General features: G+C 39.3%; 3 protein-coding genes across 3 annotated transcripts; all 3 read left to right on the top strand.

The window, feature by feature from the left end:
* The first annotated feature begins 3,692 nt into the window (after window positions 1-3,692).
* On the top strand, window positions 3,693-4,094 carry LOC122649734 (WD repeat-containing protein LWD1-like). Its single transcript, XM_043842977.1, has one exon. The coding sequence runs from the start codon at window positions 3,693-3,695 to the stop codon at window positions 4,092-4,094; it is 402 nt and encodes a 133-aa protein (XP_043698912.1).
* Window positions 4,095-5,088: 994 nt separating this feature from the next.
* On the top strand, window positions 5,089-13,841 carry LOC122653128 (thioredoxin-like protein AAED1, chloroplastic). Its single transcript, XM_043847069.1, has 9 exons — window positions 5,089-5,383; window positions 5,549-5,690; window positions 5,801-5,846; window positions 7,531-7,590; window positions 8,978-9,014; window positions 11,597-11,676; window positions 11,776-11,867; window positions 12,818-12,878; window positions 13,605-13,841. The coding sequence occupies exons 1-9, from the start codon at window positions 5,164-5,166 to the stop codon at window positions 13,662-13,664; spliced, it is 798 nt and encodes a 265-aa protein (XP_043703004.1). The 5' UTR covers window positions 5,089-5,163; the 3' UTR covers window positions 13,665-13,841.
* Window positions 13,842-16,444: 2,603 nt separating this feature from the next.
* On the top strand, window positions 16,445-17,324 carry LOC122649730. Its single transcript, XM_043842974.1, has 2 exons — window positions 16,445-17,104; window positions 17,208-17,324. The coding sequence occupies exons 1-2, from the start codon at window positions 16,445-16,447 to the stop codon at window positions 17,322-17,324; spliced, it is 777 nt and encodes a 258-aa protein (XP_043698909.1).
* Window positions 17,325-18,126: the final 802 nt, after the last annotated feature.

Below are 18,126 nucleotides of genomic sequence, written 5' to 3'. Positions count from 1 at the left end.
CAAGACAGCACTATCCGATTCGACGTGAATGCTCTGAAGATTGCATTCAGATGCAAGAGCATGCAATTACGAACAACAATAGCTTTTCCAATCAGGGCAGACGGGAAGGGTAATTCATGATTCATGTTAAATGGAGAGAGACAGAGAGCAAAAGGTGATAGCATCTTCGGGAGTCCGGGGTAGGAAACATTATTATCCCTTCACTTATTATTTAGAACTCCAAATTTTACACAATCCAACTGTTAGACCCCGCACCCGAGATCATCTTTTAATAATGTTATTTTGTGCCACGTAGATGGAGCTGGCTTCTATGCTGGTGAGCTATTCGCAATGGTGGTCAAACTGAGTTATAAGATCTTTGACCGGTTCACTAGTTTGGCGGCTAAGGAACGATTTCTCAATCGGGATTGGGGGGGTTCATAGACGAAGACTTCATGGACTACCCTCCAAGCACTAGCCCCAAGAGTGAGGAGTACCGAAGAGACCATCCGGTGTCTTGTCACATCGACACGACGAGCCCTGGTGAAGTGAATGTCGAAGTAAGAAAGCTCTTCGGGATTCCGGAAATTAATCCTTGATGGGGCAACAGGAATTATTTTTGGATACATTCTAAACTTGTTTAGGAAGTACTTTGATTCCCTTGGTAACCCTCGAAAGGTGGGCCAAGCCCAGGGATTTATTGCCTTAGGTTTACCTATTTTAGGTGAGCTGGACCCTGAGCTGGACCCGGTGGTGAGTCCACACCTGCCATATGGTTTATTGTGGGAAAGGTGTCGTGGACCCCACTCACCTCTTTTCTAACTTAGTGATTTGAGTCTTAAAATATCTTAAGAACCCACTAGTGATTAATTGGAGATTTTGGAGTTTGTGGATTAATCAAATGACCTCACTAAGCCATGTGTTGATCTATGGATCCACTCACCTAGCCAAGTGGCAATCTATGGATCCACTCACTAACCACTAAGCTAATCCACTCACAAACCACTAAGTATCCACTAACTAATCTCTAACTCCTCTAACCTAGCAAAATCGTGGAGGTGTGGAGAGAAAGGAAAAAAAAAGAAGAAAAAGGAAAAGGAAAGGAGAAGAAGGGAATTGAGAAATCTTGGACTTGTGTACTCTACCTTAGGAGTCTTCATCTTGGAAAGGTAGGTTCTTGAACCTATCTCTTTCTCTCTTCTTGAATTTCTTTTGGGTTTAGAGATGAAGCCTTTTAAGGTTGGGGGTTTTGGACCTAGGGTTCCATTTGGAGCCCAAGGATGCTTTTGGATTAGTATTTCTCTACTTGGAGGCTTGAAGTTAGCCTTGAGTTTATCCTCTTCCCTTTTGTGGATTTTGATTTTTGATTTAGGGTTCTTGATGGAGAAACCCTAGATTTGGGGTTTTGATGGAATTACCCTTTGAACCCAACAACCCTATGATAAGGGTAGGGTATTATGACCCTAGGTGGCTTGTAGACCTTTTCTCCGAGTCCTTGTAAGCTGAAACCCAAGAGAAATCGGGTTTGGGAGCTTGCTTGTGGTGAAATTCGGATTCTGCAAGAGCTGGACCCTGTGGTGGACTCAGACCAGAAACCACAACCAGAGTCCACCCCTTCTCTGCTTGCAGGTGGACTCAGGCCAGGATCCACCCAAGAGTCCAGTCTTGGGTTGTTTGAGTATTTTGCCCGAGGTGGACCTAGACACTATGCCTCCACTCAAGAGTCCACCTGTACTCTATTGTGTTATCTTTAAGCCTAGACTTCGGGACCCCTCTTACCTCACCTAACTCTCTTTGTTATGCTTCTCTAGGCTATATTACTCGCAAGGTGGAACTTAAGTTATGTTGAACGGCAACAAACCTTAGTAACGGATCGTGAACAAATAAGTGAGTGGGGTTGGGATTTGACTTAATTTGGGAGTGTTTTGCAATATGTTATGCTTGTATGCCATTTTTCATGCATACTCATTCTTGCATTTTTATAACTATGTTGTGGAAATTGTGAATGTATGCATTGTGGATGTGGCTTATTAATGACTTCATCATGCTTATAATTGGTCTGTTATGCGTCGTTTCGTGCTGGTACCCGGGTGATAGATGGTACGGGACGTTGATGCACCCGAAATACCTCTCGATACGATAATATCATATGGCATCATACGGTTAGTGCTATTATATGATTTGTCATGCACCGTATTGTGCTTGTACCTGGGTACTAGATGGTATGGGACGTTGATGCACCCAGAATACCTCTCGAAACGATAGTTCATAATAGAATGGTTAGGATTTTCGATCCCCTTACTACGACCCTTACCAACAGGGGCTTAGGTATTGGGTAACCAAGGCTACCTGTGTGCCTGAGGAGTGATACGAGGCCAGGTCAGGGATGATCATCTATTATCGGGGTTTGCCTCTTGGTGGCGAGTGGCTTCTACCGGCGCGAGCTCCCTTGTAACAATTGAGGTCTCATCTCAGTGATAAGATAAGTGATCCACGATGTTACCCAAGTTGTTGCAGTAGCAAGTACCTAGTGACTTAGATCTACTTGCTAGGTGGATAATTGGATAATAATTCATGCATCATGGAATATATGTTACTGCTTGCATGCTCCCCATCTCCTCACTGGGCTCAGTGGAGCTTACCCCCTTTTGTGCACACTTTTTTAGATATGGCTGCAAATGATGGATTTGTGGCAAACTCGGACGTTCACTCGTTTGAGTATGATTCTGTGGGTGTGGTGGACCCAGAGCCGTTGATAGAGGAACACGACGACAGGTGTCCATGTGATGATTGTGTCTATGGGGCATTCTGATTCTGAGATTTACTTCTGTTTTTTTTTGAGTTTTACATTATGCTTGTATAGACTATATTTTGATAGTTATGTAATGATCATTTGAAGAATCACTGGATTACTATATAACCTAACACGAGGTAGATGAACATTATGAAACTGTTATTTAACGCTTCCGCCATTCTGTTTCACCTTGGGAATGTAATATTTATTTGTTTTCGTTTACTAGTATATTTGTGATAATTATATTAGTCCTGACTATGATTCAATACACTGTAATCGAGATCCTGGCAGTGTGGGGTGACACGTGTCATCCTAGTCATACCCCTTTTATTATATTTTATTCCCTTCTGGGATGGGGGCGTGACACCAACACACTTCACCTGTGTCTAATACCTCATGCGAACAAACTCTATACTAGTTATCCTAGTATCCTTCCACTTCGTACTCCATTATCATGACGTCTCTAGCACAAATTGGCAAAATTTCTTAAGAAGACGAAGAAGACCTGAACGAAGACGATGAAGCAAAAGAGACATCAAAGAGGCAACGCAGCGTCGATGTTAGGGGTCCTCAACCATGATGTTTAAGATAAGAGACATCAACGATTTAATCTTTCTTTGTGTCTACTCTGTTTAAAGAACTGAACGCAGAAGACGAAGAAGAAGAGGCATTAAAGAAGCAACGCAGAATCTCTCAGAATAATCGTATTGGTTACCGATTGCGGATTTTGTGCTCTCGCTGCCTCTGATGCTGAATCAATATGCTGCCGCTACTTCTATTGAGAGCGATCGAGTTTCTTTCTACTGTTTTGAACAAGGGTTTCAAATGGCACTTTAATTCTCTGTCGCAGTGCGTGTGTCGTTCTCCGCTATAGTATGTGTTTAGCTCTCCACCTTAGTGCATGTTCTGTTTTCTCACCATGCTCATCGGATCCCCCAACGAAGAAGACGCCGAAGCCGACGATGATGCTGACGACGACTCCAACAGCGAGCTCAGGTCCAAACGCAACCTGTCTCTCGAGCACCACTACCCTCCGACAACCGATCTCTTCAATCTAGACAAGGAATGCCAGAAGCTTGCCCTGCCGACCAACGCCATAATCTTCCTCTACCTCTGGTTCGTTTGGAATGATGCTGAGCCCAAGTGCATAGACAATACAAGCTCTCCTTCTCCTTCTGGCAGCGTTACCTTCTGTTTTCTCTGGTTCTTCAAGTGCAAGGCCGTGGTTCCCCTGCTCACTGCCCACGTCAGGGTGCTCTTTGACTTCCACTGGGGCGGCGCCGGAGTCTTCGTCGTCATCTCTGCTGATGGTTTTAGGTGAGCTCTTGACCTGCGCGATAAGGATGGCGGAAGCCTCATAGACAGGGGGACGTGGCTGATGCTGATGGAGTTTCAGTCCCTGCAATTGTTGGCAGTATCGGCAATGCTAGCTGTGAGCAACACCGAGGTGTTTGGTGTGGAAGGTTTTTCTTTTTTATTTGGGTGGTGCCAAGTTCCACCACCTCCTTTTTCTTTTTTAGGTTCTGGCTTTGCATGTTACGCCGATTCTGGCGTTGGTGTCGCCATGGAAATGGCCGGCTCCATTACCCCTCTCGCAGTACAGATCTTGTGGCCCGGTCACCGTTCACCGAAGCTCCTCTCGACGCGGCAGCGTGCCTGCTCGCGTGGGCATGATGGCGCTGATCTTTTCGATACTTTTGGGGTCCTTTCTTTTGGCACGAAAGTGCATGAGCTTATTAGTTGCTGTGTTGACAACGTTTTATTTGGGGCAATGACTTTCACCCATCCCCTTCTCTGGATGACTAAGTCTTTGGCATGCGAGATCGGGTCGCTTTTCGCTTCGTTGGTCTGGGTTTTGTATACCCAAACCTTCTGTTGGTCATGCTACCTATCTTTTTTTAGTATCCTTTTATGTATCTTGTTTTTCTGTTGGCGTTGGGCGCGCGTGAATGAATAACCCTGTTATCTACCCAAAAAAAAAAAAAAGAATTGGCTTTCGATTGTGGCCAATTTTTATTAGATTTCTAGGGTTCAGTCCAATTTTGACCAATTTCGGCTGAATTGAAATCGGCACAAGCCGGACCCATTGCCGATTCCACTCACTTGAACCTTGATCAAGGGGCATTTTCGACTTCCCATATTAATTATGAGACATTAATGACTGCAAATACTAAGACCGTAAATGCCACGTGTAGTCTCCTGGATTGATTGCCACGTTGCAGTCTCTAGACCGCTCAAAGCCTCATCAAGCATCTCAGAGAGTAACGACCATAAAGTCGTTCCGTGAACTCAACCGCCGAAGCCATCGGCAACCTTAGCAGAGTAGCAGGTGCTTACGCTCCATCCTACTCTTTAAGTCATATTTTAACTCTTAAGAGTTGAGAGCATCAATGGCGGCTTCCCTTCGTACAATCTCATTTCAAAGCACTGTAAGGCCGAACAAGGCGAAACACTCTACTGCAGCTTGTTTGTCTTCAAAGGCTGCAAGACAACGGAATCTTCATTTCTCTGTAGATATCAAAGAGGTCATTGGTTCAGAGTCCAAATTCTTATTCTCTCCAGGTCTTGGGAGACGCAGCATTACTCCTTCTGCAATATCCGGTTCTCCTGGTAACTGTTTTCTCCTCGTTTTCGTTTGTTCTGTATCTGTTCAGATTAATCTGAACTAAAGATTTCATTTTAAAATTTCAGTGCCTCCTTATCAAAAGAACGATGTCCTTCGACAATATTTATTAGCTGTATCGATCTGTGTTTTTTATGTACTGATGTGAATAGGAACTGCATCGTCTATGGTGAGTGAAGATACGACAAGTCTGTTGGATAGCGTGGAAGTGCTTGATTTGAATGGAAAAGCGATTCCAATATCTGATTTGTGGAAAGATAGGAAAGCGGTAGTTGCATTTGCTCGCCATTTTGGGTGATTTTTCTATTACCTTTCAAAAGCCTTATCCCGTTCAGAATTCTGCAACCTGCTTCTGTAGATTCCCTTTAAAATTTTTCTTTGTTTTTCTTCCCCGGTCCGTGCAGCTGTGTCCTCTGTCGCAGGCGCGCTGATTTCCTTGCTTCTAAGAAGGTATTGATGTGTATTCAAACATTCCAAGTAGAAGTATTATCTTTCCCTTGCCATGGATTGATTTAAACAACTGTTTACGCTTAGGCTTCTCCAAATATTTATGAGAGGTTTTTCAAAGAAGGAAAATAAGCTACATTAAAGCTTATGAGTGTACAGACTACAGAAGATATAGCCTGTTAGGGAAATTCAAGAATTGCAGAAAGAATTTAGGAATTTTTTTAGAATACTACTTCGAGGGTAGTAACCTCCTCAGTACATGATACAAGAATTACAAGAAACATCATTATTTTCCAACTGATTGAACTATACTCCTTTTATACCCAACTTCTAACAAACTAGCAACTCACTAACTCTCTATTACCACTCTCCTATGCTCCCTTACAGTCTATACATAGTCTTCCAGTGTCCTTGGCCTCCTTCTCACGCATTCCCCCCTACATGGTAATTAGGTATCAGCTACATCATTGCCACATCAGCTGACGATGTGGCAGCATCGAATTGGCATGGGTTCATACTGCGGACCCTATTCCCATCACTGTTGCAGCCACCTGACAGACATTTGACAGTCCATGTAGAGCTACATGAACTGGTTTACTCCCAAGCCGTCATGACAAATTGCAACTCAGATATAGTGCTAGTTGCAATTAGTTTTCAACTAAAACTCATGAATGTTACGCTCCTCATGTTGAAAAATGACTGCATTTGCTCCATCACTAGATCCATACATGACAAATACGGATAGTAGCTGTGAAATGTAACTTTCTAATTTCTGTAGGCATGTCAAAGAACATATGGCATCTGAAGTGTCCCAGAAAGAACATTCAGGCCTCCACCTAAAATAGTGAATGAATTCTAATAGAACATTGAAATTACATGAATTAGTGGGAATGCAATCTTTAAATTCATCTTTAATCATACATAGTTATCCTACACTGATCTGAGTATCAACTCCAACTGTCCGACTTGATGCTTATTAAAATCATTGAAGGATTCAAAGGGCCATTATTGCACTTGCAACAGGCACCAAGTGGTTGGTTCTTCAACTTATTTGGTGCTGGATCTGTCTCAACACCAGAAAAGAACTTTGGTTTGAAATGGTTTGTGAATTCCTCATTTGACATGTCAGCTCAGGAACCCATATCAGCAATTTTCAAAGATCAGTATGAACATCTACTAAGAAAGAACCAGCTATAATCTGCCAAAATAAATGTTGATGTCAAGGAATTATATCTCTCCACACACCATCCACGTATGACAATTGAATCGTGGAAATTATTATTCTTCTTAGATAAGAATTCTCTCAAGATGCATATGAATATTTAGTCCATTTTAGTCAGCATTTGGCAATTTAATTTACTATTGAATGACTTTCTGGGTATTTAGTTTATATAGAGGCTATTTGCAGACCTCAGCCTTGATTTCATTGCTTTATACATTGTTAATTTTCTTTCTTTTTCCACCTGCATACTTCACTAAACACTAATCCACTGTCAAGGATCTTGAGGTTGCTTCAATTTTCTCTGGTGGGTTTAATAGGAGAGTTAAGTAGTTAACTGCCAATGTAATCATATTCACCTGTGCATTGATTTGGAAATAGAAACTATTTTCCTTTTTTTTTTTGGGAGCTATTCCTTTCCAAATGTGCATGTGATCTGATGTTATATAATTCTTTCATATGTTACAGGATAGGATGGATGCATCTGGTGTGGCTCTTGTTTTAATTGGACCAGGTAGCGTTGATCAGGTATGTTGTGAAAAACCTTCCATTGTTACGTTGTGATGAGGGACACCTAGAGGTAGCCTAAACTGAAGCCAAATCTTGAAACAAACAATAAATTTATAGTTTTTATGATAACAAAGTAAAGCAGGAATTGATATGTCAATGAGAATTTGAAGAGATCCAAAACTAAAGGGCTGTAACCTAGATCATATCTCGCCTTTTGGCAGGTTCCTACTAGGGGTGGAATGGGTCTGTCCTAACCTTCGGCATATTTTGCACTAAATCGCCCTTATACTTGAACCTGCATCTTCATGCTGGCAAACTAAGCTTTTACCATCGCACTAAGCAACAACCACTCTAAAAGATCCAAGATAATATTTCAAAATCATAGAATATATAAGAATTAGAGCAAAAAATATTTTTCATATGAACCATTTGACAGAGATCTTATATTCCAATGAAAGGTCTTGAGCAATCCATCTGAAAATCATTTTTCTCTCTTTCGTTTACCCAAAAGATCTTTCTTCTATAATAAATAATGCAAATACAAGTTATGTGCGGGAGGAACAGCCATCTGGCCATATTGCTTTCCTAATAGGACTCTATCTTCAGTTCCAAATAAAATTTAAACTCTAAATGTAGAAATCCAGTCATGGACTGACACCCTACTAATGTTTTGGTTATAACTCTTCCAATCAGTCTTCTTGTTAAAATAACGAAATAGGCTTCAAATGGTATCAAAATCATACCAAGCGGACAATTTTTTACACCCTCCCCCCCCCCCCCCCCCCACAAAAGAAAGGCCTAAGAAGATTTATAAAATAGTAGCCTACTCTGATTTCAACTTCTAAAAATAAAATAAACACAACTGAAACTAGCTGAAATAACACTGAAAGTTAACTAGAATATCATCCAACCCAAACAAAAATATTAATAAAATAACAGAAAAGGAACCCAAAATAAGAGACATCAAATCAACAAAGAGAATTCTACTTCACATCAATGTTCAATCAGGATATGCACAAGTTCATCAGTTATTTCGCTCACAGTTCAACAGTCATGTATGCATTTTTTTTTCTTTCTTTTTTTGATACTTTGCATGCACACGATTATATGTATTCCATCTGTTGGATGCTTGCATTGCATTGCTCCACTGTCTCCTAATAAATAGGTACCCTTGATGGAATCACATGATCTAGAAGTACACAGCCTTGTCATTATTCATGAGTTAAGCATTCAGAATAAAAATGTAACCCATATCTATTGCTAGAAGTTATTTCCTTCTAGAAACCTTTCTTTGTTGTTTGATAAGTCACTTTGCTTTGCGTCTATGGTGATTTTTTTTTGGTAGCTGATATCACTATGATTTTTTTTTAATATATTCTCAATTGTTATTCATATGCTAATGTAGGCAAAAGCATTTTCCAGTCAGACACAATTCCAAGGAGGTATGCTTTTTAGATGACATGTCATCTTCTGAACTTAAAATGCAAAGTTAATGTTTTAAATACAATGTGTGATAAGCAGGATGGTTGATTGTTTATATCTGTAGTGAAGTATTGCAATTGATACTTCTGTCGATAATGTGATTATCATGATATATGGCATAAACGACGGGTCTTTGAGCTACACGGAGGATTGGTTGTTTTTGGTTAAGTGTCAATCTGATTGGACAATCACAATTCACAATTATCTCAAAGGAAAAAAAATATTTTCCCTCATACCTAATTCTATACAACTTTGGAAAGTATATTGATGATTTAGTTGGTTGCAGTCATATGGCAGAGCTGATAGTAACCTTGAAATCTATTCGGTGCACCATTGTGAGCAATTTGAAATGTAGGAAAAAATTGGAATGAGAACAGTTCGGTATTATTCTTTTTGAGAATAAAAGATAAAGTAGTATGGGAAAATTACTAGATTACCCAAAAAACGTGTTTTGGTTTACCAACTTACCCACCCAGTCTTTTGTTTAACCAAATTACCCAAAATAAAGATATCACTGTAATGCCCTAAACAGTGCCTGCTCTATGACGGACTCTCACCCACTTTTGTTATATTTTTTTTTTGCCCCCAGCCATCGCAGCAAAAATGATGAAGGAGCTGTTAATCATGTGCACCACACCTGTGCAACAGTTCTCCCTTCCTCCCTCGGACTTGTTATAGTTATCCGCCACACCCGTGCTCATACGATTAAGAACACCTTCGGACATTTTTATGCCAATGGTTGAGGGCAAAAATGTAAAAAATATACCCAGCTGAGGAGCTGTTGTATGGTGGGAACTGTTGAGGGAGTTTCTTTAATACGCATATTTATATTGGTAATTTGGTTAAACGAAAGATTGAATGGGTTTTCGGTAAACCGAAGCCCTTTCTTGGGTAATCTGGTAATTTTCTCAAATAAAACTTAAGTTAAAGATACGGAAATGTCATGAAAAAATTGTGTTAGAATATATCATTTATTATAAGTTTTTTTTTTAACAAAATAGAATATGACAATTCACTGCCTTTTACATATAAGTATATACATATACCTTTTAAATATATGGTATTTATACAAAAATTGACATAAAAGTATGAATATTATACCATACTTTAAACCTTTATTTGTTTTGAGAATGATCAAGTATTATACATACTTTGGTGACTTTTAAATTTTTTTTCTATATTTCTCAATATATGTTCTAAAATTCTTACTTTCCAAAGACGTGAGAACTTCAAATGGTTTACAAAAATTCTGACCAGATGCGGGACTCGTCTATCATGAGGCTCACACCTACTGTTATGCCACTTGCCCCAATATTTCACTTGATGAGTAATGACTGGATTTTTTTTAGTCAAATTGAAAGTTTACACGAGTACTTACAATTTATGTAGACCATGCAAAGAGTTTATGTTTTACTGTGAGTGGTAGTCATGGTCATATGATCCAACCTGCTTCGCCCCTGAAATAGTGTCCTGTGAGTAATCAAACACTTGGACCTTGATTCTGTTTCTAATGTGCTAGGTTTTTATTGTCCTAGGATGTGGCTCAATTGGTATACCTTCATAACCAAAAGATCACAATGCCAATGGCAACATAGGTGCCCTAAAATTATTGAGCAGCATCCCAGTGTCTTCATAGTTCATACCATTGAGGTTTTGAAGAAGATTGTAGTTTTAGAAGTGTGAGACCTGCCTAAGGCCTAGGATAATTTTAATCAGAATTTGGATTGATGTATTTAATGGGAAGATAGTGGGGATTGGTTGCCTTGGGAGGAAAATTTCTCAAAATGAGAATCGGATTGAAAGAAGAAAATCCAGAGAGTATAGATTTTCTATGGGAAATTTACTGAGTTTGAAGTTTCCATTTGGAGGGTGAAAATTTAGGTCTCCCCATCATCCTTCGTGAAGGTTACCTATTACTCCAGTAGCCTAACCAGTTCAACCATTTTCTCCTTTCCCTTTATTTTCACAATTCTTTTTTTTTTCTTTTTGGGTGAGGGTGGGGGGTAAATTTTATTGTCACAATTGATTCAATCATTTACAGAGTTTCTTAAAAGTGAATATGAAGAGAGGAGGCATGAAATTGAATAAACAAGCATTATGAAAGTCACAGTAGAAAAATTATATCAGCGCAAGAGAAATATTGAGAACTGAAAAGGAGCTTTAACTTCTTGTAAGTGTCTCCCAACATTGTAAGGGGTGTAAACATTTCTTTGAGAGCCATATATCATTGAAGGACAAGGAGATTTCCCCCCTATCTAGACGCTAGTTCAACAAAATAGAAACCAAGAGACAGCAGAGAAACAATCTAAAGTAATTCTAATTGGAAAACGAGGAAGAGAATAATAATTTATGGGGAACTACTAAAAGAACAGGAGTACCTTGGATATCTTAGAAATAGTTATTACCTTCAGTGATTTATCAGAATTACATATCCATAAGAAACCCTTCCATTATTTTATATGCTTCCTTATGCCTTAACAATTTCTAGTTTATATTATCTTCCCAAATGCGGCTCAATAACAGAACATTTTTTTTTATTCAGAAGTGTATGCAGATCCTAGCCACTCATCATATAAGGCTTTGAGTTTTGTTTCTGGTGTTTCAACCACATTTACTCCAGGGGTATGCTAGGGGCTGGCTAATATGCAACGTTTGCAGAACTATTGAGATTGTTAACTGCTTCTTGTATCATCAATGGAGTTAACTTTTGTGACAACACAGGCGGGCTTGAAGATAATACAGTCATACATGGAAGGATATAGACAAGATTGGGGGCTTTCCTTCGAAAAGGACACCAGGACCAGAGGCGGCTGGTAAGTCAGTCATATCTTAGTACAAATGTTAGATGTACACTTCTTTTGTGGGATTCAAACATCATTGCATCACACGTGACAAGTTGTTGTTAACCTATTTATAGATTCTCATTAACATCAAGGATATTTGCTCATTACATCCAAACAAAGTTATGTTTATTTTGAATTTTGAATGGCCTTGGTTAAGACTAGCACATGCTTAAACAAGGGTTAGAACCTTATCACTTGATACCTTTTACTGACTTTAGCTGCAGGATTCCCATCAGATTAAATTCTGAACACAAACATTAACCAGTCTTAGCTGTGACTGAAATCTGTCTAATTTATAAGAGAAATGTGTTTTACAATTTGACTTTGTACAAGCCATGACTGTGTCACTTAAAGCCATCAACGAAATCACTTGATGTTGGGCCAGCCTTGCCCTATTTTTGAGTTGCATTTCATACTATTGGGAGAGGGCAGGCCTTGGTGCAACGGTAAGGTTGCTCCATTGTGACCAAGTGGTCACAGGTTCGGATCTGCAAAAGTAGGGATAAGGCTGCGTACATTATGGCCCTCCCCCACCCCGTAGTGGTGGGAGCCTTGTGCACTGGGTACACCCTTTATTTCGTACTATTGGGAATGTGGATAGCTCAAATGGGTTTGAGCAAGTAAATTGTTTTTGCACGTAGCTGTTCTTGTTGGAAAGAAACATCTGAGTTTCAATGTTATTTACTTTTTATTTCTCTTTTGGGGAGTGTGTCTGGCTGGAAGGAACATCTACTTATTAATCTTCTGTAGCTAGATTGAATGTCCTTGTAATACAAATAATCAATATTTTCATTGCACTGGGATAGGCAAGAAATGTATTAGGAACTTGAGCCTTTTAGCTCTTTAACTTTCTTGTTCCGTTTAATTCAATAAGCATTCAGGAAAGAGATAAATAAGTGACTTGTCCCTTACTTTCACAGGCAGCAGGGAGGAATAATTGTTGCAGGTCCTGGTAAAAGTAACATCTCATACATCCACAAGGTTAGTTTTTTATTTTTTTGTTGGCCCCCTCCTTTTTTACTGTCTACATACCTTTCTGTACAAACACAAGATTACTTATTTATTCACTATCCCATATTCGTCCTGGAACTTCTTCTGAGAACAAATATTTTGTTCAACAACTTGGTAATCAATTTTTTAAGCTTTGAAGTGCCATTCTAATTTCTTTTTCCATGTTAAATTTCAGACTGCAATAATAGATGCATGTACACACATGAGAAATATCATATGATTTTGGCTATTGAAGGTTTCACCAAGTCAGTTCTCTTAAAATTTTAAATTTCTATACCGCTGTTCACTTTAAATACCAATAATGAGTACTTGGAAATTGGAAATACTACTGCTGTGGATAAAAATTGCAATTGATTTTTGTTCTTGGTTGATGAACCAACTTATAATATATATATATATATATTCTTCCGTTGGATGCATTGAGTACCATCTATGATTCGTCGGACGCTTTCCCTTGTTGATTCTCAACTATCCATACGTGTCATGTCAGAAACTTATACGGACACAGCTAGATGCTTGTTTGGATACTGTTGTGTAAATTTTCCTTTTAATCTAGCTTGAATGTGGTTAATATAGTAAACTAGCTGCAGATACATGAGTACCCATTTGGCTGCATAATTGAGAGGAATCTTCAAATAATTTCGTTGACATGATTTCTCTAATATTATTGATTTTTTCCCACTCTATTTGGATTAGGACAAAGAAGCAGGAGATGATCCAGATATTGAAGATATTTTGAAAGCTTGTTGCTTATAGTGCATCACATAGCTATGCCTTCAATTTAGTAGCTAAAAACTGCTCTAAAATATGATTTGTGTCCTCACTAGTAAATTGCAACCCTGTTGTATCCAATAGGCTATCCAATGTGTTTACTTTGTTATGCAATGGAGTACATTGTATGTCATTTGTATATAAGCTTAGATCTTCCTTTCAGCTCCATGGTCAAGCCATAATACTGTTAAAATGTGGTAGATTTTCCAGACACTTTCTGTGGTCCAAATGATCCAGCCTTTTCAGGTACAAAAATGATCACCTCCACCATTGGTGATTCAAGTGATCAATCTCATGGGCAGAGAAGTCTAGCAGTATGTTTTTTGTAAGAGAGAGAGAGAGAGAGAAGGGGGGGGGGGTGTGTGTGTGTGTGTCTCTGAGCAAGTGTATAGAGTAACACACAAATAAGGTATGACAGAATGGTTTCGCACATAAGAGGACAGCATGATCAGTTTATATGAGGAGAGAGAGAGAGAAGGTGAAAGGCATACCCTCCCGCCTGTAGCTCTGAAAACAACCTCCACCACAGGTGATTCACCTGATAAATCTCATGGGTAAATATGTATCTACGGGTATTTTGATATTTATACTGTATGTTCCGTCCCTCCATATTTAGATAAGTAGCCATGGGCTGCCACATGATTTACCCTATCTCCTATGTTGTTGGAAGTGGGATCCTGGAGGGCATTTCATTGGGAGCTGTCTCTCTCTCTCTCTCTCTCTTCTCTCTCTTCAATCAATTATCTCGGACATCAGACATCTTGTTCCTTATTTGCTTGCCTGTATGTTCAATTTTTTTCCTAAGGAGTCCAAATGGTATTGCTGACTCCTTAGTCCCAAAGGCCCTTTCTCTGCAGTGTCCCAAATGGTTTGGTTGGAAACTTATGTTCCATCTTTTAAGTGTCTATGTGCCCCACACGTGAAAAAAGAAAGGTAACAAATGTCAAATGCTCTTGAAATTGATCAGCTGAATCACCCTGCGGGTGAGAATATAATTTCCCCTGAGTTGACCCTAAAAAAAATGAAGGGTTTTTTCCAAATGCCCCCCTGAAAATGCCTATTTGTCTAAATGACCCCTACAACTTTACAAATTGCAAATTCCTCTTTACTTTCAAAACATTGTACCAGTTTAATCCAGTCCGGTAGCTTGAGTCGTTAAACGTTAGTTTCAGGAAATCTAATGACCAAAATACTGATAAAAATCCACTAAAATTGCGTCACCTCTGTGTGTGTCATCAACTGAATCTAACCAACTTTTTACCACTTCTTTGATTACTTGCCCTTGATTTAGTGAAACATCCACGGACCGCTCAACATCTGCTTTCAGATTTCTAAGTCTTTCCATTTGGTTTCTAAGCTCATTGACATTGCTCCTGTGTAGTAAACAAGATAATCAAGATGACCTAAAGGATTCACAGCCTGGACCACTTGATTAATAACTCCAGCAACAATTGACGATGCGGCGGCAGCAATTGCCATTGTGGCGATTCAGATAAACAGATGAGAGGTTATGAGTCATGAAATCGATCTGAGTCAAGTCCGCAGAAACTCAGCAACCTCCTTGCAAAGGACAAAAGTTAAATGGACTTTTGGAACAAAGTTTTCCTCCACCCACTTGAAAGGAAAGTGAGAAAAGTAATGCAAAAGCTTTGATAATTATTTCCTCCCGGCTCCACCCACTGGAAGGAAGCCGACATCTAAACTTTATTGTTTCTGGTTTTTTTTTTAAAAAGAAGAAGGTAAAAGCTTAATATTACTGTCAGCATTGAAGAAGCTGGCGGCATGTAACAGGTAAGTGAAAAAGCTTAGCGAAAGCTTTGGAAATGAGCTGGTGTTAATAGGTATTAATTGATTCAATTTTAGATTTTTAATAGAGTTCATATGTACAATTTGAAATCGAAGAGATTTAAAAGAAAACTAAAATAAAAATTAAATGGAATTGAAATCAAAATTGAATAAATTAAAAAAACATTCAAACAGGTTTATTTGTTTGCTAATATATATATATTTTTAAAATTTTTGGTGAAAGTTTACTAATACTAATGTTACTACTAAGATAACAAAGATCCTGAAAGATGGATTAAACGACAAATGAGATTGAGATTCGGGATTATTAATAAGAAGGGGGATGTATGTCCATCAGTCCATGTAATAAAGGGTTTCACATGCTCATCTTATCCAGTCTCTTTTTTGTTTTTTTGGTAAAAATAATTTGATTCTCCACTTGGGGTAAGAAATATTATATGATGTGGAGAAGAAAACCCATTCATGGCTTAAAGGAAATAAAAGGGAAAGATATGTGAGGAAAAGCACAAAACCCAAGCATGAGTGAAAGTAGCCGGTATTGTGGAGTACAGATGGCATCCAACTATCGCACACATCTCACTCCTCGTACAACGAAGAACTGAGCCGGACTCATCCCGGTACCATCCATCTTCGCTCCGAGTTGCCTTCATTGCTCTATGTGGGTTGTAGGTCGGGTTGGGCCAGGCTTTATATGGCTATTTGTATTGACCAAATCATACATTGAAAAGTGCTTTCTCTCCCTCAATTAACACAACTAAAATGTAATTTAACAATTGGGTTGGAGAGAGTTTCTTCCTTCTTCCCTTTTATGATATAAATTAAGCAAGCCCATGCACTCGTTCCCTGCTGCGACAAACAAACAATAGCCTATCCCACAAACCAGACCAGACCAGACCAGACATCCATATATACAAAACCCTAGTGTTTTTTGGGGATAAGGTAACCTATCTACCCATCATATGGCAGCTTCGAATCTGAAAGTGAAACTTCTGGTGGACAAGAAGAACCAGAAAGTTCTGTTTGCAGAGGCAGAGAAGGAAGTTGTGGACTTCCTCTTTAACCTCTTGGCCTTGCCTGTAGGAACTGTTGTGAAGCTCATCCTCACCAAGGACAGCATGGTAGGCTCTTTGGGAAATCTCTACAAAAGCGTAGAGAACCTAAGTGAAGCCTACCTAGAATCAAACCAAAGCAAGCTTTCCCTATTAGAACCCAAACTCTCTGCTTCTGTTTCCCAAATGCCTCTCCTTTTGTCCAATCCAACCGCACCTACTACTCCTGATAAAGGCGGCACTGTATATTTCTACAGGTGCCCCTACAGTTGTAATAATTACAATTACGTAACCAGTGACCGTGGTACTAGCTGCCCTAGTTGCCGAAATCAGATGTCAACCAAGATGACTTATGTTGCTGGCGCAGGAACAGCAGAGGAGCAAATACGCGGAGATGGTGGAGGAGCAGGAAGAGGAGGGTATGTGAAGGGATTGGTGACTTATATGATAATGGATGATTTGTCTGTGACACCCCTATCTACCATATCTGGTATCACTGTCATGAGCAACTTTAATGTCATAGAAGTGGGTTCTCTTGAAGAAAAGGTATTTGATTTGGATATGGACTTGGTAAGTACCTACTTCTTCTCTAATCTCTCTTTCTTTCTATATTAATTAATGTTTAGAGATCTAGACTTATTAGCTAGATGACAACCCTGGCCTTCTTCTGTAGGGTCTGGCAATTTTAAAAGCTTCTTTGCAATCAAAGACGGTTCTTACAGATGTCTTTCTTGGGAAGAAGCTGAAACAGGGGTCTGGCAAGAAGGAGATCGATATCTCTGCTAAATGATATTTTGGGTGAAACTGTTTTTTTGCTCTCCGGCTGGTGGTGGTTTTGCTTTTGGCTTTATAGTCAACAATCAGTATATATATTTCAACTTTTCATTTCTCGATCAGTTTGTGTTTTCTCTTGAAACATTTGGTTTTGTTGTTTATGAACAACTCTATCATCTTTCTTTTTTTTTCAACAATTTGGTATGTACCTTTATATCCAATTGCACTTGAATCTATTTGCTGCTAGCTTCTGACAGATTTACCAGCTCACTCAAAAAAAAAGAAAAAAGAAAAAAAAAAGAGTAAGAAAATTAAGACTGACAATAAAATTTTTAGATCATGACCACCAACACTACCAAGAGGGTGCAGATTTACTTAACAAATAGGTACATCTTGAGTGTAGACCATGTCTTCTCTATCCAATGGTTGCAATGGACACATTCATAATAGATGTCTTCCCCGAGGAGGTTTTAGACTTCCAATCACTTGGAACCCTTGTTAAGCTCCTCGCCCAAGGACAACATGGTTGGTTACTTGTGCAATCAACCTGAACGAGTATTGGGCTCCTCTACGGGCCTCGGGTTGTATGGCCATTGTACTGCACGCAACTCCCAAATTACTTTTGAAAATTTTCGGATCTAGATTTTCTATGGCATGCTGCCCGTAGCGGCTTGTGCGGTGCAAACTGGGCTGCATGCACAATGACCGTCTTACCCTAGCTCGGGCAAGGCATTTGAGTAGGGGTAAGACGATCATTATACGTGCAGCTCAATCTGTACCACTCAAATCGCTACAGACTGTGCGCCATAGAAGATCTG

Source organism: Telopea speciosissima, chromosome 2, assembly GCF_018873765.1.
Source record: "Telopea speciosissima isolate NSW1024214 ecotype Mountain lineage chromosome 2, Tspe_v1, whole genome shotgun sequence".
NCBI lineage: Eukaryota > Viridiplantae > Streptophyta > Magnoliopsida > Proteales > Proteaceae > Telopea > Telopea speciosissima.
The sequence above is the reverse complement of the archived record's forward strand: the minus strand, read 5'-3'. Positions and strand labels throughout refer to the sequence as shown.

Coding starts and splice junctions, on each gene's coding strand:
- LOC122649734 (XM_043842977.1), top strand. CDS start 3,693: ATGCTCATCGGATCCCCCAACGAAGAAGACGCCGAAGCCGACGATGAT.
- LOC122653128 (XM_043847069.1), top strand. CDS start 5,164: ATGGCGGCTTCCCTTCGTACAATCTCATTTCAAAGCACTGTAAGGCCG. Junction 7,591..8,977: donor GACCAGGTAGCGTTGATCAG/GTATGTTGTGAA, acceptor ATGCTAATGTAG/GCAAAAGCATTTTCCAGTCA. Junction 11,677..11,775: donor CAACCACATTTACTCCAGGG/GTATGCTAGGGG, acceptor GTGACAACACAG/GCGGGCTTGAAGATAATACA.
- LOC122649730 (XM_043842974.1), top strand. CDS start 16,445: ATGGCAGCTTCGAATCTGAAAGTGAAACTTCTGGTGGACAAGAAGAAC. Junction 17,105..17,207: donor TTGATTTGGATATGGACTTG/GTAAGTACCTAC, acceptor CTTCTTCTGTAG/GGTCTGGCAATTTTAAAAGC.